The following is a 20,848-nucleotide window of genomic DNA, read 5'->3' as shown; positions in this document are numbered from 1 at the left end:
CAATTTATACATGAAATAACTAAGAAGTATTTCAATAATCAAACTAATTGTAGTGATGGATCAAGGTATGAGAGAGATCCATGTATCTTCAAGTGTAAATAAAGAAAAGAATTTAAATGATAAATAATAAAATGTGAAATAAACTATAAAAGATGAACAATAAACAATGTGTTCAAATCTGATAACAAAATAAACCTATTTGCAAATAATTAAATAAAAACATAACGTTTAATCATGACAAATATTTCCATCACCAATTAGATGGTCAATTTTCCCATTAGGATTCTCAAAGAAATCTGAAACATCTAAATGGGTTAGATCCACTTGGTCATCACTATCAATGAAGTTCATTTCAACTTCCTTTCCTTTTATTGATGCTTTGTAAAGGTCGACCAAATGTTTGGACATACGACAGGTACACGACCAATGCCCCTTCATACCACATATATAACAATTATTCTCATAGTTCTTAGGAGGTTTATCTTGTAAACACTTCCTATTTTCTTGTTTTACCTCAGTATTATTCCACTTCTGGTGGTGCAATGAGGCTTTCCTTTTTTGAGAATTTGGTGAATTATTACTATAAGAACCATGGTATATGGGATTTCTTCTACGACTACGACCACGTCTTCATCATTGTTCACGAGTTTGGGACAATATTGCATTCACTTCAGGGAATGATTCAGATCTAGTTGGACGAGACTGGTGATTTCTCATCAAAAGCTCTTTTTTTTTTTGTTAAACCTTCATGGAGATGATGACAAAGGAAAATCAGTGCTTTTGTGCGATCTTGCAAGGATGCTTGATTTCCTTCTTTGATTATAGCTCTAAGATTCATTGACAATTTTGTTTTGAATAACTTCTGGTTATACAAGAGAATTAGAAATTGTATGCATAACTTTTGGCTGTGAAACAATTGTTAATAAAAATTGTTTTCCATAATTCCTGTTGTGAAAAATAAGTGAGTACAAAATAAAAATTGAAAGCAAATATTTTTCATAACTTTGAATTATAATCATTTTGTCAGAACAAGAAAATATGCAAATTTGTACATAGCTTCAGGCTATGAACTATTTATGTATAACTTCTAGTTACACAATATAATTAAAAGAAATTAAAGAAATTAAGAGTGAATATATTTCATAGCTATAGGTCATGATTATTTTGTCATAACAAGAAAATATTTAAATTTGTGTATAGCTTCAGGCTATGAACTGTTTTTTTATATGAATTTGTGCATAACTTTAAGTTATAAACTTTCATTATATAGATTTATACATAATTTCAGGCTATGAATATTTATTTATTTATTTTATACCTTTTGGTTATATAATATTGTTCGGTATAACATCCAGTTATACCGTATAATTAAAAATAAATAATTAAGGATCATATACATAACTTCTGGTCATATATCTATAATTCTGTAATTTTTCCCATAACTTTTTATTATAAGAATTGCACATATTTTTCATAACTTCTAGTTATGAATTTACCCCACAATTTATAATTTACCCCATAACTTCTGGTTATAGGGATTATATATATTTATGTATTCAAAATAAATGAAAATAGAGATCAAAGGGTAATAAAATAGAAAATCATGATATAAGTTTATCACGTACCTTTTTGTGAGAAAGAAGAAAGAAAATCTTTCTATTTTTTTGAAGAAAATAACATATTTCTATTTCTTTTGTAAAGACTATTCGTGTTGATAACTTATTGTAAAATTATAAAGTGAAATGAGAAGAAAATAAGAGAAATCAGAATATAGGAAGAGAATAGAATGCACAAGAAAACTCTATATTAAATTTCATTAGGGGTCTCTCCCTTTTAGAGGGAGTTACAAGAGATATTTATGGATGATCATCCACAAGTTACCACAGTGATACAGAATCTCATATTTTATAACAAAATAATATTAATATTTGATGTATAAATTATTTTTATATATTGAATAACATAACATAAAAAAATTATTTATAAAGTTTAAATATTTTAATGGTTAATATTGTTAAATATAAGATAAATTCATTTTTAAAAAATAAAAAATATTACCATATAATTTTTATTTTAAACATTGAAATATATATATATATATATATATCCCATCAAGTCTTACTGTATTAGTTTAGGTTAACAATTTTTGTTTCCAAAAAACCCAAATTCACAACTACTAGATTCTAATAGAAATCACTAGCTTTATGAATATGATGGAAAGCTCAAGGAAGTGAAATAAATTAAAGTATCTAGTTTTGAATTTGGTTAAATAATGCAAAAATTAATAATGAAATTTAATATGCAAAGAAGTTTAAGAAAATTAAAATAAAATTTAATAGCCTTTTGGCAATCGTTTTCAAGAAAATTCTTCAAGAAAATCTTTCTAATTCCCTAATTAATAATGATTTTATATTTTGTATTATATAAATCTATTTATTTTCTCATTTTTTAATAAACTTAAATAAAAATTTTGTTAGTTGACATCAATAATAAAATAAGAAATTTAAAAAATAAAAATACAATTAAAACAAAAAAAAAGCATAAAAATAAGTACAATTAAAACAAATCACTTAAAATTTTAAAAAATAAAATATTGACTATCATTATATTTCCAACTCTTTCTCTAATTTTTTTTTCCTATAAGTGTGATCTAACAAAGTGAAAGTTAATATTTTATTTTTTTTTATTTTTAGCTTTAAAGTTTTTTTAGTTTTAATTATATTTTTAATTTTTTAAATTTCTTATTTTATTGGTCTCAAATCAATTCTCCCAATAAAAAAAATTGTCAATTGGTATTATTAACCTAACAAATAAAAGGTGTTCTTGGCCAAACTAGTATTTTATAGAGAGCTGACAAAGAATTTTATTAGTAACCAGTTGTTTTGATCATTTGGAAAAATTCAATGAACCTATCTAATTTTTATGATGCGATAGTTGACTGTTCACCAACTAACTATACCTTTTTTTTTTTCTTTTTTTTTTTTTTGGTTAATATCAACAATTTAGTTTATCCAACAAATTATAAAGTTGCAACAAAATCAAATCAATTGAATCGTACCGGTTTTTATCGAGTTAATAATTATTTGATTTATATTTTTTTAAAGTAGTGACTTGAAACCCACTTTTCTCTCTCTCTCTCTCTCTCTCTCTATATATATATATATATATATATATATATCTTTCAAAATTTGAGATAAGGAGTCTTATACATATAAATTATTATTATTTTTTATTTAAAAAAAAAAAAGAAAAAAAAAGATATACCCAGACAATGCTATAGCTTCAAGATTAACTAAGCAAATCCCAATGACCAATCAAATCTTCAGGTTTTTAATTTCATGCAATATCTATCCACATTGTATTTTGAAAAAAATATCAATAATATTCAAGATAATAATGGTAGAATTTGAAACTTTTAATATTACATTATTATGCTTTAAAGAAATAAAAAAATAATAAGGAGTATGTTTGGAAAATACTATTAATAATTTTTGTTAATAAAAGATGTGTTTTCAAACTTTATTGTTGTAAAATATAATGATATAAATATGGAAAATGATAAAAAAATAATTTTTTTTTTTTCATTTGTATATGAATATCCTGCCATATCTTGATATATAATTAGAACTTAAAAATATTTTTAACTAAAAAAATAAAATAAAAAATCTTTAAATTGATGATTATGGAAAGTGATTATGAATGAATAAATAAATTAATTAATTAAAAAATAAATAAATAAATAAAGACCGGGCAGTTGGGCTGGAAGCGTGGAGGCCAAGGTCGGCGCGGCCCATCCTTAACGGACCTCTATATAAACACATCCCTCAAATGCTTTGTCTATTCATCGAAGCGAAAAGAGGGCAAGATTATCAGAATCAAGAAAAAGGCAAGAAACCCTTGAAAAAGCTTCCAAGCAGCAGGAAGAAGAAGGCGGCCAAGAAGAGAGAGCGAGGGCTTACCCGGAGATTCAATGTCTCTTCATTGAGACGCATACTTTCGTGCTCTTTTTCATCGATCGCCTTTCAAGATCGGCGTTTCTAACGTTTCCGCTGTTCGATCCGCTCCCCGGCTGAAATTTCACCTGATCGAAGAATCGGGGCGATAGATCGATCCAAGGAGGTGTTTCGGCTTGTTATCGGCGCGATTTGTGGCCTGGAATAGGAGAAATCTTGGCTCCTAAGAGAGATCTTGTTGCGTTGCGCGATTCGAAGAAGAGGATCTTGATTTCAAGAGTTGTTGATGGGGTTTGTTGCGTCGGTTTGATCTTTCTCCGAGAGAAATTGCAAAAAGAAGAGATATATTTTTGTACTTTAATTGAGTTCAATAACAGGCCTTTTGTGGTTTTTTTGTTGATTATCAAAGGGCCTTTTGAACTTAAGAGTTTTTTTTTTTTGTTTGATTTATCCAAATTTTAGAGGGAAAGAACTGAGAAAGAAAAAGAATGGCAGTGTATTATAAATTCAAAAGTGCAAAAGATTTTGATTCGATTCCAATCGACGGACACTTTATATCAATTGGAAACTTGAAAGAAAAAATTTTTGAAACAAAGCATCTGGGCAGGGGCACTGATTTCGACCTCGTGGTCACCAACGCCCAGACTAACGAAGGTTGGTTTTGTTTTGTATTGCATATCTACTTCCTCGATCGTTATTTTCTTCAAAACTTGCGAATTTGGGTTCGTCATCGATAAGAAAACGAATTTCAATTTATAAAGATTGCTTTAGTTTTGAAACTAATTGGCTCTCTGATTTCCAGCTAAATGCTTGTTGAGAGTTGTAGAGAATAAGGGTGTGTTTCTTTGTGTGGTGGTATTACGGTAGTGCATCTTCTGATGTGTGGCATTGCATCTTTGCATAGGGGTTTTGTGGATTTCATAGTGGTGTATCATTGATTTAAGAAGACAAGGGGTTTTTGGTTTCATTAGGTAAAGAGCTTCTGCCTTCCATTATGCAAAGGGGGTTTTGCAGATATTTTCCTGTGTTTCATTAGGCAAAGGGCTTCATCAATTACTTTAGGCAAAGAGGTTTTGCAGATTTTTACATTGATTAAATTAGGCAAAGGGGCTTTATTAATTCCATGAGGGAAAGCCGCCCATGGTTTCCCTTAGGCAAAGGAACTTTCGTTCATTCCATTAGGCACTAGGTTTCCTTGATTTCATTAGGCAAGGGCCTTCATCAATTCAATTAGGCTAAGGGGTTTCATAAATACCAAGGGGTTTCATTAATCCCATTAGGCGTGGGGTTTAGGCAGAAGATTTTCAGTCATTTTTACAATTATAGAATGAAAAGTGTATCTCGGTAGGCAGATTGGTCTCAATTTCTGGTTGTTGATTCCATGCTATAGGGCATCAGTATACTTGTAAAATGAAAGGTGCATTTCAGTAAGGACTTGTTGACCCCCTTCTGTATGGGGGTACTTCATCTATACAGGGGTACTGGGCAATGAGCACTTGTTTGATGATGATTGCATATTGTATTTGATGGAAAGCATGCCCCTTGTGAAGAAAGTAGGAGGTTGCTATTAATGAATCTGGGAAAATTGTGTTTAAATTTACATGACCTTAATAAGTTGGCCAGGTCGTGAGATCAATTTTTTATTACAGCAAATATTTGATCTCTATTCAGGAATGTTTTTGTTTTTGGCTAGAACTATGTAGGTTAATATTTTTGCAGAGTTTTTATAGACCTGGTGTTCTTTCTTTTGCAATTTCAGAGTATCTTGATGAAGCAATGTTGATCCCGAAAAATACCTCTGTTTTGATTCGCCGGGTTCCTGGACGGCCTCGAATGCCCATTGTGACTGAAAAGGACGAGTACTGTCTCAAACTTTTAAAGCTTAGTCATTGTATATCAGTCCTTTTTATGTTAAAGATGTCAGGGTGTTAGCTCTTTTAACTTATGTGTTACTTCCATAAGCTTAATGGTCTAGCCAGTATTAGTTACTTTGATTACTTGTTAACCAGTGTTAGAGACAATTCTGGATAATCGTTTTCATCTTCCATTTGAGCTTTTAATTGTGGGGCAGATTCCAAGGATTTGGCTGATTGTATTTTTTTTTTCTAAATTTATTTTATTCTGTAGGCCTAAAGTGGAAAATAAGGTAGATGAAGCTCAACCAACAAATAGTAACTTTGTGGGTGCTGATTCATCTGCCATGAAATATGTAAGCTTTAGTTTCTAGTGTTCCTTTCTCATATTTTGGTTTTTTAGCAAGTGTCTTTTGTACTGTGTTGAAGTGGTAACCCATGTTTCAAATTTATAGCCTGATGATTCAGAGTGGGATGAATTTGGAAATGACTTATACGCCATACCTGAAGTGGTGCCAGTTCAGTCAAGCAATCCAGTTTTGGATGCTCCTCCTCCAAGTAAAGCTGATGAAGACAGCAAGATCAAGGCTTTAATTGATACTCCAGCCTTGGACTGGCAGCGGTGAGATGTCTTGTTTTGTCACATTACTTGATTTTTTGATGATTGAATTTTAACTCTTACTAATGGAGGAATATTTCTATTGTCTTAAATATCTAAACTTTTGTATTTACAGTCAAGGCACTGATGGCTTTGGACCTGGAAGGGGTTTTGGAAGGGGTATTGGTGGAAGAATGATGGGTGGACGTGGTTTTGGTGATTATCTATACCTCTTCTAATTAGATATTGGTGCTAGCTGCTATATCATATTGCTTAGTAGATTTTCATTATACCTTTGATTGTTTTTTGTCTTTGTGCTTCCAATGCTTTCTTTATGTTGGTGAGGATGCTTTGATTTTTTTCTAGTTGATTTTGTATGAGCCTGAAACTTATCTTCACTAACTCAGGCCGGATTGGGTTGGAGCGGAAAACACCTCCACAAGGATACATATGTCACAGGTGCAAGGTGCCTGGTATGTTCATGTTCTTGATGGATATGTGTTTATTTATTTAATAAAAAATTTTGTTGGTTGTATGGTTTATGTTTCTTTCAAAATCATGATCACTGAATGACATTCTCCTCTTCAGGACATTTCATTCAACACTGTCCTACAAATGGGGATCCGACTTATGACATCAAAAGAGTGAAACCCCCTACTGGCATTCCAAAGTCAATGTTAATGGCAACCCCAGATGGCTCATATGCGTTACCAAGCGGAGCTGTTGCTGTTTTGAAACCAAATGAGTAAATAGTTCCTCATTATTTGTTATATTTTTTATAATTCACTTTGTTGGAATTTGGAAGTATAATTTTGTTCTAATCATATGCCCTCAAAACAGAGCTGCTTTTGAAAAAGAAATTGAAGGGTTACCTTCCACTCGTTCTGTTGGTGAACTTCCACCTGAGCTTCATTGCCCACTATGTAAAGAAGTGATGAAAGATGCTGTTCTAACAAGCAAATGTTGTTTCAAGAGTTTTTGTTATAAATGTAAATTGTTCTTTCTTTCTTTCTTCCTTTTTTTTTTTCTTTTTTTGTTGTTGTAGTTTTAGAAAATATGGTTCCAGATCTGCAAGGGCTTATTCTTAAAATTTTACTCAGGTATCAGAGACCACATTATCTCAAAATCAATGTGTGTTTGCGGTGCCACAAATATACTCGCAGATGATCTTCTTCCAAACAAAACCCTTAGGGATACAATCAATCGCATTCTGGAGTCTAACAATAGTAGTGCAGAAAATGCTGGAAGTGCTTTACAAGTTCAAGGTCAGTAGATATATGATCAACTTGGCTCCTTTTTTATTTCAATAATCATTCTTGTTGTGGATCTAAATTTTTATTTGTTTGATTTTAATTTTCTTTTATCCAGATATGGAATCTGCTCGCTGCCCACAGCCTAAGATTCCATCCCCTACATTGTCTGCCGCATCAAAGGGAGAGCAGATGCCACCACCTCAGATTGAAGAAACTCTGAACATAATAAAACCAGTTGCAGATGAGAGTAAGTCTGCTAATCCTCCACCACAGCTTCCAGAAAAAGGGAGGACAGGAAAAGCTGCTGATGTGTCTGAAGCTACACTTGAGTCCATGAGTGTGAAGGAACTGGCTTCACAGGGAAGTGCTCCTCTGGCTGAGGAAGAAGTGCAGCAGAAGCTTGCTTCTGGTGAGGCAGGTAAATGACATCAAAGAAAAATTCTGTTAATTTTTTTTTATTGAAAAGAAAATCTTCTTGAAGGAACATCAAACTCCTTGTTTACTGTTTTGAGAAGTGAGGGAGTCGGTTAAAATGTGGAGAAAATTCTATTGATGTGAATGTGTTCTTAGAAATAATGCTTTTAGTTTCAATTATTGATGAGGCTAGGTGGATCTGGCATTTAGATACTTACTGCTGTAAATTTTTATATCACCCTTTTTTTTGGGTGCAAAACAGCTTTTATATACAAATGGGCAGTGCCCATTCAAAATGATTCTAGCTAGTTTAGTCCAGATACAATGTTGACCAGTTTGATTATTGCTATGGGAGGTGAAATCTATTATTCTATTTGGGTCCCTGCCAGGAGTTGAACCTAGAATCTTCCACATAGCCACTCCAACATCCTGTCACCTGAGCCTGACCTCAAGGGCACCTTACCCTTGAGGTCTTGTACTGCAGTAGGAGCTGGATGGGTTCTTGCTCATATAAGATTGAATTTCCATTAGAAACCTAAGAAATGATGTCAATATCGATAAAGAGAGATATACATTGCTTGTTCTTGTTAACGTAGGCCATGAATATTATCTAAGTTATATTACTTATTGCTTTTCAGGAAAGAAAAAGAAAAAGAAGAAAGCTCGTGTGCCTGTAAATGGTTTGTGTGCTGCCATTTTCAATTCTATCTATTTATTACTCATTAAACCTTTTCATGTGAATTTTGCTAATGATATTCTGTTCTGGTTACAGCAGCAGACATTCAGTGGAAGTCCACTCAAGATCTTGCAGCTGAGAACTATATGATGCCTATGGATCCCACATACGCTCCTTACTGGAATGGCATGCAGCCAGGAATGGATGGCTTTATGAACCCTTATGCTGGTGCCATGCCATATATGGGGTATGGTTACAATACATTAGATATGCCTTTTGGGGGTGTTCTACCTCAGGGGCCTTTTGGGGCACCGGGTTATATGCTGCCTGTTGTTCCACCTCAGAGGTATGCACTTTACTTCTTGATTATTGTGTTCAGTTGTGTTTTATGTCTAGATAGTATTTGGTCTTTCTATGCATTAATCTGAGCTTGCATAGCTTAATGTTTATAAATGTTGGCAACTATGCCTAATCAGTTTGCTATTTTCAGGGATCTGGCTGATTTTGGAATGGGTTTAAATGCTGCACCTCCTGTTATGAGCAGGGAGGAATTTGAGGCTAGGAAAGCTGATCTGAGAAGGCGTCGTGAAAGTGAGAGACGAGGTGAAAGGTAAGAACAGCAATTCTACTTTCTTATTGATAGATATTTGCAAACGTCTTATAAAAACAATGAGGCTGGAATTCTTATACGAAATTTTTATGAAGGATAAAAAAATTTCATCAATTTGTATACTTTAAATGAGGCAGAAGAGTAGAAATAAAAATGAGTATCGTATTAGTTTTAATCATAGGCCTGCTAGAAGGAAGAAAGATTTCACATTATTCCTCAATGGTTGGTTGATTGCTTATTAATTTATTAGTAAGTTTTATATTCTGTTATGTTATTGCTGTAAATTTGTTTCCACCTTCGTCTTCCTTTTTCACCATTATATTTTTTTGCTTAACTAGAGGTTTGAACTATATAATTCTAGTGGATTGGACATTGTACTGAACCATAAATTTAAAACCGTTGTGATGAAACTTTTTTGGAATATCCATTTGTTTTTTTCTGTTTTCATCTCCATTGTTTTTGCTTGGCTATTGGTTATTGGACTGCTATTTGCTTTATTCTTTTTTCACCTATAGTACCGGTTACCATCTAACTACACCATATAGTTAACAAAACATGAGAACAACGAAGCCTAATATAGACAGCTCTAGCTGCTAATTAATGACAAATTTTATTCCTTGCTCTTGCAGCAAAGAGTTCCCTAAAGATCGAGAATATGGTAGAGAAGGGAGCATGGGCGGTGACGTTTCTACAATGAAACCAAAACCCGTATGTCTTTATGTCCAAACTTGCATTTTTCCCTGTTATTTATGTACTGCAGCAGGTATTTTTTATGGCCATGGTTGCAAGCTACACTGTCCAGAAATCGCCAATGTGGCCCGAGAACGACAATTGGGAGAGACAAGACTGAACATTCATTTTCTTTTAGGCTTAGGAAGAAAGAAAAGGGAAAAATCTTTTATATTTTGGGTGCGGTTAGGATCAAAAGATATGAAATTTATTCATTGGATGATATTTATTTTCTGTTTTTTTCCCCTTCCGATGCTTCATTTGATTGGTAGAGAAATGGTAGGAAAAGAAAGGAAAATGTGGAATCTTTTATGTGGGGTGATTGCCACAGCAGAAGTAGGTGGCAAAAGGACTCCAAGTTTTCATTTCTCGTTCCCTTAAGTCTTCTTTGCAGTCAAATGGAGCTTGAGCAGGAGGAAAAAAAAAAAAAAAAATCAAAAAACATAATCCCATTCAAACAAATGGCTAATTAACTCTTGGTTTAAGACAATAATACGAGTATTTCGAAATTGTTTTCCAATTAAATTTTTTATTTTCTTCTAAAAAAAATTGTTTAAATATCGTCTGATATCTCTTCTTTTGTTTAAAAAAAAAATGGCTTTGCATAAAGTATAAATCATTAATTTTAACTTGTTATGTAAAATTTTTATATTATCAAAATGATTTTAAAGCACAATCAAAAGAATTTATGTTTACAACGGAGAGGGAGTGGTAAAGGAAAGCACCAAAAGAGAAATAAATAAAAAAGAAAAAAAATATTATTTAGTAAATGGTAATCTACTCTTATGATATTTATTATATCTAAATTATTTATGAAAAAGGTACTTAACGGAATTGCATCCTAGGACCTGGTAGAGGGGGAAAATAGCAATAATGATAATTTGTTGGACTATGGTGAAAGAATTTTGTTTTTGTTGTGTCTTCTTATGTAATGTGACATTTATAACATAGTGTTTCGGGATGTGATACAGAAATTGGCTCCCCAATCATCGAGCGCCGACCACCACCACCGCCGCCCTCGACAGGAGAGGTCATCGCCGGAGCGCCCCACCAGAGACGTAGAGGCACCGCGCCCCTCCAAGAGAAAATCAGAGCACCACCACCACCGCCCCTCTGACTCATCCGCCCGACCTCCTCCCTCCGCGGCCGCTGAATCATCTAGATCCTTGGCGGATCGCAAGGCAAAGCCCAGCGTCTTCTCCCGCATAAGCTTCCCGGAGGAAGAGCCCACCAAGAAGCGTAAGTTGTCTGAAACTCCAAGCGCCTCGGCGATTCCAAACGGACAACATGAGGATTGGAAAGTGTCGCCCTCTTCGGCGGCTGCGTCGAGAAAGAGCAGTGTGACAGAGTACGAGTCAAGTGATGAGGATAGGCATTTCAAGAGAAAGCCATCGAGGTACGAGCCGTCACCGCCAGCCCCGGCCGCGAAGGAGGCGGAGTGGGAGGAGAAGGAGGCGAGGCATTCTTCGAGGGGGTCGAGGGAGCGCGAGAGAGAGTACGATAGAGATCGTGGTTACAATAAGCACAGATAAAGAAGAGGGTAGAGAAATTGGGGATGTGAGAGGAGTGAGGAGTGATGAGGAAGTCTTTGGTCTCTTGCGCATCGTGGAAAGATGGGAGACTTGATTTTATATGACTTGAAATATGACTCTGTATTCACCCTTTCTTTTTTTAATATAAATAATTTCATCTTTTTCAACATTTCCTCCTGCTTCTCCCTTCATTCAATTTTTTTCTTTATGCATGTGTTATAAATATTATATGTGAATTTTCTTTTTGATTATTGAATTCTAAATTAATAATTTTTAGATAAACACTTCATAATAATTCAGAGTCAAAAGCTTACTATATCCTATTTGCCCACATCCATGAAATAAATATCAAATATAATTAAAATTACTTATATATTTTTTATTTTTAAAAGAAAATTAAATATAATTAAAATTAATTATAAACCTACGTGGAAGAATTTTGCTAAAATGTGATTAGTTTAATCACATTTAATATCTTCCCTTGATTTGTGTAATAAATACAATATTGTTTTCATATAATATTGTTGGCTTATGTTTGATAGAGAACGAGTTACATGACACCCAAATATGCTAAATCTATATAAGTTTACAACTTGTTTCATTAATTACATAAATTACAAATATTTAGAGATGTAATTACCACTATTTGCTTGACTGATATTCATAATTTCTTAGTATTACTAAAAGTAAATATGTATCTATCTCAAATCAAGTTTTATAGGGATTGGAAAGATATTCAATATCAACATATCCAAGCAATTACGATTTTTATTCTTTTGAATAAATAAAAAAGCTCATGCTAATTGTCCTATGAAAATATCATCGTATATGTTTGAACTCATTCCAATACCTTCAAGTTGGTGTAGAACTATATTCAATAAGAAAATTGATAATGTCTAGTACGTGTAAATTGCAAAATACATCAATGTGTCAACTGTATTGAAATATCATAGTTCTAGACCAAATTTTTGTTCACTTCAACAGAATATTATTTATCCATATGGAAAATACTTCAAGACTTTTTCCATATATATTAAATAGTAGGCTAGTAGGCTAACACACACCTGAAAAATATTTAATCTACAAACCAAGACAAAATTCTGATTTTCAAAGACTTCTTCATTTCAAATTCAGTTTTTTTTTTCAAATAAGAAATTTTTCTTACAAACTTTTTAAGACTGCAACGATTACAAACCTCCCCTTCAAGCGTAACTTGATAAAATATATTGTCATCATGGATAGAATCATTACTTCAGACTTTTTAATCCTTCTAAGAATGATTTATTTAAGGTATTTTAAATCCTTCAATGAGTTTAACACATTTATTGATTTATATATTATATTATTAAGTATATACCAAGTCCTTTAAGAATTATCAATCATATTATTGAGTCATTACAAAAGCTAATGCTGGAAAGTGTATTGTCATTTTTTGTTTTCTATATCCAACAATTTTCATGTCCTTAAGTGTTCGACTTCAAGTCCAATAGACTTCACATCTTCAAGTATTAGACTTTAGTTCCTAATACTTCTATAAATAGGTCTAAGGAACATGTATTATTAGCTGATAAGTCTTTCAAGTTTCAAACATATCTGTGATTCATTTACCATGATAATGGTCGATTGTCCCACTAGGGCATCATTGTATCATACTTCAAATATTTATTGAATTCATTTGTTAGAGTATTGGTTAATTATACCCTAGCCATCAACTCATATTTACTTGTACAATAATAAATAATATTTCCAAGAAATTTCACTCCCATTCTTCACCCCATCTTTGCTTCACTATAATTCATCATCCTTGTCAAGATTTCATGGTGCTTTCACCAACTCACCGAGGTTTAAATCATCTAGGACCTATTTGATAATTGTTTTCAAAAAACAATTTTTGAGAATAGTTTTTTTAAAATTATTTTATAATTTTTTATAGAACAAATGCCTATTTAAAAATCTAAAATACTTCCAACCTATTTTCTATATTTTAAAAATAATTTTTATATATAATATTTTATTTTTATGATTCTTCATATTTGTATAATTATTTTTTAAAACAGTTTTAAGATGTTTTTTGAAAACATCATAATTTTTATTTTTAAGAACAAAATTTCTTTTCTGCTTTTTGATTAATATATATATATTCTTTCTTTTTTTATAAAAAAAAAACAGAAAATTATTTTAGCATACAATTACCGAATAGAGCATTAGTGATTGTCTCACTGATCACGACTTTTTTTGTTAATTCCCTTCCAACCCATCCTGGATCCCTGTAATAACAAGACAAGTGATTTCACCCTCTAGCCTTTGGGCGAAGGGGCATTTTGACGCTCGTAAATATATGTCTCTCTTTATGTTTTGTTTAATTTGAGTGTCATAATTAATTTTGTTTTTTGGAATATCTTCGGCCATAGCTAATGAGCTTATACCCCATGTTTGGTTTCTACAAAGTTTAAAAGAATACATAATATACATATATATATATTAAATAATTTTAAAACATATAAACTTTTAATTATATTTAATTTTTATTTGTATTTTTCATCAATTTCCTTGGTATTCATTTTTCTTTGTTTGACACTTTTCTAGATCCAAACATGGCATTAGAAGCCCTCAATTATTTGTCATTTCTTTTTTTTTTTTTGGGCCAACTTAGGTAGATTCATGCATTCAAGCAAAACTATCATTCCCCACTTTTTGAAGGATGAATAATCAAATTAAGAGATACTTAAGAAGATTCTCAACCTCATTGGTTGATTCATCATCTTAAAGATTTCTTGGAGAGCTTGTGTGGAGCACTCGAATGCATGCTGGATTGCATTTGTAAGAACCATGCATAGCACAGTCCGAGTATAGCAATCAAAAACTTGATTAATAACAAACCTTTCTGAATTTTGCATAACAATTGATCGTTTTCTCTTCCCCAAATTTGCAGAGAGATTCCATGCACACTGAAAAAATCTGATCAATGACCAGGAAATATGGGTGTGCCATCTTTCTTCATTTCAACTTAAATTGAAAAACAGCTCATTTACAGAATAAACACAAGCACAAAAATCCACAATTCAAATTTCTGGTAATAAAAACGTATTTGCCTTATCATATACCAGAAATGAAATTAGGGGAAGCAAAGCTTAACAAACATCATATGTGCAATTTCATCAAGTATTTCTCAGTAGACCTGGATGTCCACAGTAAGCCCTCCCAAATGATCAGGCCTCACCAACCTTTCCCCTGAAATCTTTTGGTTGGCATGGTAACGGAGCCATAGGCATGAGATTCTTGCCAGAGCTGCCTGGCCAGCAACTCGAAACCTATAGACTACACTTAAATCTGCCCATATCTCACTTCCTACAGCACCCGATTCAAGACATGGGTCATATCCATCAAGATCCGATTCTGTTACCACAACTATAGTGTCATCATCGAACGCTACAAGATCTTCTGCAGCTGAGAGAACTGGAGGTTTCATAACTAGATTTGTCATATAGCCACAGACACCAGTCTTCTTGACATTAAGATAGTAGTATTCCTGGACAGCCTACAAAATCAATCAGAACAAAAAAGAATTAGCAACTGTACAGAAACATCTTTGCCAAGACACATTATTCATATGCATATATTTTGAAAAAGTCTTAAACATCATATTCTGTCGGTAAATCCCCTCAAGGATATTTTAAAGCGGATTAATAAGAACTGGCTTCTGTATACATATGGAATTACATGGGAAAAACAATCTTCCTAGTAATGCCCACGTGCAATAATAAAAAGCTGTCAGTTCCAGACAATGGGGGAGGGGAGGAATGCAAAACCTTGCCAGGTCTAAGTACCTGCCACTGCGAAGAGGCTAGGAGCACTCTTGGCCGGATTGACTTTAGATAATCATATGCATCAGCGGGCATCATATGCTTGTGCTGCACCTGTATAACAAAGAAACCTCAGAAAGGTGCAGTCATTGATTGATTACCCAGGGTTTAAGGAATTTTAATGCATCACTGACCAGATAACATATAACAATTGTTGTGCTGCGGCCTCGGCCAGCTTTACAGTGGACATATGTAGTTCGCCCATAAGTTGCATTCTCTTCAGGACGAGATATGAAAGAATGATTATTAAAAATTAAACAAAGATGGTTCCCAAAAACAACAGGGGAGAATACTTGTTTGCAGAATTAGCTAAGAATGCACAATATGTGATAGTAGCTTGGTTGCTTTTTGTACATGCCATCACTGAATACTTGCACAGACTGCCATGTTTTAAGTTCATATCCAAGCATTTTCCAGCTTGGGTACTCCAATAGCCTCACTAGACTTTGGCAGTTTGGAGATGCAGACCCACCACAAAATGGCACCTTGATCTTTGGTCCCATGCTTTTTACTTGCAAGCTGTGACTATAATGTTAAAAAATGTGGCATTGATCAAGAACTGAGCATTCAAATCCAACATTCCCTACTTGGACTTAACAATGAATGATGTCCAACATTCACATCCAAGCATTCAGCTCTGTATGTCCAACAGTTAATATCCTGGGTTTGCATCAATTTTCAAAACTTACTGTTGAATAAAAGTCAAAGTTATCACATGCCTCCATTAAAGTATAAAGTGTGCCTGTGAAACGAGACACAACATTTTTTTTATTGTCCGAAAAAGCCCAGAACTTAACAATGAATGACGTCTCTGTTTAGCAAGTTAAATGACAATATTTGTCATGGCCCAATGCCAAAATGATATAAAGCAATTAGCTACAAATACTATAAAGAAATTAGCTAAAAATACTTACTATGAATGAAATCTACAGCTTGACGTATATCAGTTAATGATGGTGCAAAGAGATAATCTCTAGTAGGGATCACCAAATGGTCAATGTCATGAGCCTGCCAAAAGTAATTAAATAATCATTAAAAGATGCAACAACAAAATGATAAACTTGGCATTAGAACCATTAAAATCCAAAATATGTTAGTCAGCAATGGTGCCAAAGCCAAAATGGAGAACCAGAAATTTTTTTTCTTCTGGATAGGTATATTTTTATCCCCATTGAAACTTGAACCTAGAACCCACAAACCCTCCCCAACCTTTTACCGCTTGAGCAAGGCCTCAAGGGCAAATACCCAGAAAACCATCAACCTGGAATATGCATCATATTATCACCGGGGTTACATTTATTCTCATCCAGTAGAACTTCTATTCCCAAGAGGGCAGAAATATCACAATTTTAATACTCTATTCTAAGAGATATGAAAGCATTCCACCACAAACTGGCATTGGAAAGAATCTACAGTGACAGTTAACTCCAAACATGATAATAGTAGCACAATGGGCATAAGGTCTTCACATAAAATAAGCTAAAAAATTAGAAATAGAAATTCATACTGATTTTCCAAGTACTGTTATCTGCAGATCAAATTCATATAAAAATTGAAAATAAATGGCTAGCCTCAGCACCAAGTACTAGAAATTTGAATTCAAGCCCAGAAGTCCAAAAGGACTACAGTGATGTTGAAAGGGCAGCACAGCAGCATGAACTGTAGCTTGATATGATAGAGCTAACTTAAATAATGCTAACAACATTTGTTGCTCAATCATGGTAAAATAATCATGCATGAAACACTAGATTTATTTCAGCAAAACTTGCCTACATCCATAGAGGTAAAAAAAGCCCTATCAATGATTCGAAAAAACAGAAAAACTTATGCCACTTGTCAACTCTTTTCACTTCCAAAACCATGTCCAAGAACATCAAACTAGAAGAGGAAAAACCCACACAAAATCACCGAAACCACCCACAAATTTTTTACCAGTCATCCTGCCCTTGACCTCCCATATTGGGCCACTTGGGTTCCTTGCCTGTGTCTCTCCTCTGAGCCAGGCCACATTGGGCCTAAAAGACTAGTAACATAAGAATGCAAGACATCTCACAACTTTCTTACTATGGAATTACTAATATGGACCACCAAATCTATGAAATCAAACAAACTAGAACAACCCCTATTACCACTCTACACATCATTTTTATTTAGTTAAAAAGCACATCAACCCAGCACATGCACCAAATAGCATGAACACTAAAAAGGCAAGAGTGAAACCAAGCTGCCACTTGCATTAACACTAAAAAGAGAAGAATACAAGCACGCTGCAAAGAAATAGGATGACTCAATAATGGAAGCACTCACATGATACAGAGATGTTGGAACCAAAGTCTCATATGGCTCATTTAGTGTGACCACTCCACCCACGCCAAGCTCCTTTAGGCGTGAAACATCAGATGGAAATGGAACAGCACCTAGCAGTAGAAACTGAAAATCAATATGTTAGAACTAAAAAGAAGTAAGGTTCACACCATACAAGTACTAATCCCATGTACAATGCTTGAAATCAAAGAATACAATTACAATTGGAGTATACTTCTATTCAAAACTAAACATGAAGAATTCGGTTGGGAATCTTATGACACGTCTTTATATGATACAAACAAATGCATGGTTTTAGACTTCTCAATTTATCTCGTCCTGCTCATTTGTTACATGGTCTTCTTCCACTGAGTTCCTGTTAAACACGTTACTGCTTGAAAATTATTAAAGAAAAAAAAATCAAATCAGTGGGTCCAACCATATGGAGTGTACGACACTTCAAAATTCATTATCACTGAAAAATTTCGACAAAGAGACTCACCAAAGACTGAATACAGAATACTACACTCAGTGATTAAGTCTTCAAAATTTTATGTCCAGGCAGCATTTTTTACTTAAAAAGTGTTTTACTTCTGCCTATTTATTAGCTTAAGATCTTCAATACTATTAGCTCAATCCTAAAATTTCCTGGCACTCCACAAATAAGAAATTTTTTTTTCTTCTTTTTTTTTTGTGGACTTTAGAAATCCATATGGTGAGAATAGATTAAAAGAAGCAAAAATCACATAACTGAAACAAAAAACAAAACAAACTAACTAAGGCATTTACACAAACAAAAACCAAAACAGCAGAAAGAAATTGCAGAAGCAATTGACACAACAAGAAACCTCGAACAGACAGAAATAACATAAATTTACCTCATCAACCCTATCCCACCACCGGAACTCTGCCTGAACCTTATTCCTGAGAACATTGTAAAGCAAAGTCGGATAGAAAAGTGCCCGAGCCCCCGCTCCGACCAAAGCCCTTCTCGCATCCTCCGCAACAAAACCAACACGAAAAGCGCCACTACCAGATAACTGTTCTTCCTCCCTCCCACAGTCCACTTCCCCTCCCTTTAATTCTTCAATATACATAGCCCCGATTCAAACCCAACAACCAGAATAAACACCACGCCTCCAAATGACACCTGAAAATGACCACCAAACAAACTACAGGCAATGGATTAACACATATCACATAATACCACGATTTTCACATCCGTTCAATTCCCCAGATCAATACCAAAAATCCACCGATTCTTCCTTCGTTTCTCCAAAATCCCGTAAATCAGGCTATGACAACAATTATATCTAAAACAATTGGAAATTTCATCGATCAAGGGAGTCGCGATAAGGAAATGCACGGGCTTTGGTCAACAGCGAATTTCGCCGAAAACGGATCGATCGGACGGGAAGAAGGAGGCGGAGACAGCGGAACTGGAGTAGTATCGAGCGGTTTGAGAAGATTCGAGAGATCTGGAAACCCTTAACCTAACCCTAGGTTTTGGTAAGGAAGGAATGGAGGAAAACCTTGGTTCTACTCCACCTTTTGCCCAACCAACTTCGAAACGGATACAAAGAGGAGGTAGTGTTCGTCTCACCGGCCTCGTTTGGTGAAGATTGTGACAGCCCGTGAGTAAGTTCCACGTGTATGAGTGTGATGGTTAACCGCACCATCAAGTTGAAATTACAGTTGATGCACTGGTTTTTTTTTCAACGGTGGATATGGCATTGAAATTGGATCGCTTCTCTATTCCATTCATTCTATATTATATTTAGAAATATATTAAATACCCAATCCCTAACCATTCAACTCCCGGCGGCCATTCATTATTTTAATACACGTTTTGACTCACTAATTAATTTAAATATATAAAAAACAAATATTTAATTTTTATAAATCAATTTTATTGTTTAAAAATATTTTAAAATACATACATTTTTTCATAACTTAAATAATATTTCCTGCAATGAAATTTTTATTTATGACATTAATAACATCAATTAATAAATTTTTTTAACCATAAATTCTTATTTAAGATTAATAAAATATCAAAATAAAATATTAATTTTCATTTATAAGGACTCTGGTAAAAAATATAGATATCAAGAAAGAGTAAGAAATATAATAAAAGTAAATATTTTGTTCTTAATTTTTTAAGTTTTTAACTATATTTTTTTAATATATTTTGGTTTTAATTGTATTTTTTATTTTTAAAATTTCTTATTTTATTGTGAACGTAAACTAAGAAATTTTTTATTCAATTTTATTTATTAAAAAAATGAGGGGATTTATATAACACAAGATGTAAAATCGTTATTGAGGGGATTACAAAAATTTTATTTATCATTTAGAGATCTTGAAAAAAAAATTTACAATGATTTGTATATCATATTATATAATAAAAAAATTATAATATATTTATTTTTAAAACACTTTGATCAAATTAAAATGATAAATTTATTTTAGATAATTTTATTTAGTATTATCAATTAAAATTGTATTTTAAGAAATAATTATTTAACTTATGAAAATGTATATGTATAAAAAAATATTTTTAAATAAATGAAGATAAAATTAATTTATAAAAATTGGGGTTCCTTAATTTTTTGAAATTAGTGAGCCAAACTCCACTTTTCCCTTAAAATTATCTATTTAAAAATCATTTTTAACTTTTGCTTTTAACCATTCCAAAAATAATAATAAAAATAATTATTTTATGGCTAATTTCATTTACCTCCCCTAAAGTGTTAGTTAAATACACCTAATCCTTATTGATTTGAAATTTTATCAATACCTTTCTATCATTCTTATTTTTAACTTTCACTTACCTCCTTTCTCACTCAAAATAAGGGAAATATTTGATGAAATTTAAATCTTAGGAGGGTTAGATGTATTTAGCCAAAATATCAGGAGAGGTAAATTAAATTTATTCTTATTTTTATTGTCAAAACGACTTTACATTTGGAATATCGTGTTTTTATTAAAAATAAAAATAAATTTGAGAGGTTTTAAAGTATTAATAATTATATTAAATTATTTTTTTATATAAAAAAATTA

General features: G+C 32.8%; 2 protein-coding genes across 3 annotated transcripts; one reads left to right on the top strand and one right to left on the bottom strand.

The window, feature by feature from the left end:
- The first annotated feature begins 3,856 nt into the window (after positions 1–3,856).
- Positions 3,857–11,787, top strand: LOC117915833 (E3 ubiquitin ligase PQT3-like). 2 transcript variants are annotated; one of them, XM_034831555.1, is made up of 15 exons: positions 3,857–4,607; positions 5,713–5,812; positions 6,081–6,162; positions 6,262–6,428; positions 6,541–6,620; positions 6,812–6,877; positions 6,993–7,149; positions 7,245–7,393; positions 7,505–7,669; positions 7,773–8,075; positions 8,710–8,751; positions 8,847–9,093; positions 9,238–9,357; positions 9,987–10,065; positions 11,058–11,787. In XM_034831555.1, the coding sequence occupies exons 1-15, from the start codon at positions 4,442–4,444 to the stop codon at positions 11,616–11,618; spliced, it is 2,484 nt and encodes an 827-aa protein (XP_034687446.1). In that variant the 5' UTR covers positions 3,857–4,441; the 3' UTR covers positions 11,619–11,787. The 2 variants fall into 2 exon arrangements, with proteins under 2 accessions (XP_034687446.1, XP_034687437.1); XM_034831546.1 differs by having other exon boundaries at positions 8,844–9,093.
- Positions 11,788–14,584: 2,797 nt separating this feature from the next.
- LOC117919879 (putative dual specificity protein phosphatase DSP8) lies at positions 14,585–19,345 on the bottom strand. The gene is made up of 6 exons (XM_034837164.1): positions 18,664–19,345; positions 17,789–17,911; positions 16,396–16,489; positions 15,616–15,698; positions 15,446–15,535; positions 14,585–15,156 (listed from the first exon to the last, which is right to left on the bottom strand). The coding sequence occupies exons 1-6, from the start codon at positions 18,880–18,882 to the stop codon at positions 14,788–14,790; spliced, it is 978 nt and encodes a 325-aa protein (XP_034693055.1). The 5' UTR covers positions 18,883–19,345; the 3' UTR covers positions 14,585–14,787.
- Positions 19,346–20,848: the final 1,503 nt, after the last annotated feature.

This window comes from Vitis riparia, chromosome 1, assembly GCF_004353265.1.
Source record: "Vitis riparia cultivar Riparia Gloire de Montpellier isolate 1030 chromosome 1, EGFV_Vit.rip_1.0, whole genome shotgun sequence".
Taxonomy (NCBI): domain Eukaryota; kingdom Viridiplantae; phylum Streptophyta; class Magnoliopsida; order Vitales; family Vitaceae; genus Vitis; species Vitis riparia.
Note: the sequence above shows the minus strand (reverse complement) of the source record. Positions and strands in the feature narration are given on the sequence as shown.

What these genes read in the sequence shown, in the direction of transcription:
- LOC117915833 (XM_034831546.1), top strand. Translation starts at nt 4,442, where the DNA reads ATGGCAGTGTATTATAAATTCAAAAGTGCAAAAGATTTTGATTCGATT. An exon ending in CCAGCCTTGGACTGGCAGCG is followed by an intron (nt 6,429 to 6,540) that starts GTGAGATGTCTT and finishes TTGTATTTACAG; the next exon opens with TCAAGGCACTGATGGCTTTG. An exon ending in GCTGTTTTGAAACCAAATGA is followed by an intron (nt 7,150 to 7,244) that starts GTAAATAGTTCC and finishes CCCTCAAAACAG; the next exon opens with AGCTGCTTTTGAAAAAGAAA.
- LOC117919879 (XM_034837164.1), bottom strand. Translation starts at nt 18,882, where the DNA reads ATGTATATTGAAGAATTAAAGGGAGGGGAAGTGGACTGTGGGAGGGAG. An exon ending in GGTGGGATAGGGTTGATGAG is followed by an intron (nt 17,912 to 18,663) that starts GTAAATTTATGT and finishes ATTGATTTTCAG; the next exon opens with TTTCTACTGCTAGGTGCTGT. An exon ending in TAGCCTCTTCGCAGTGGCAG is followed by an intron (nt 15,157 to 15,445) that starts GTACTTAGACCT and finishes TTGATTTTGTAG; the next exon opens with GCTGTCCAGGAATACTACTA.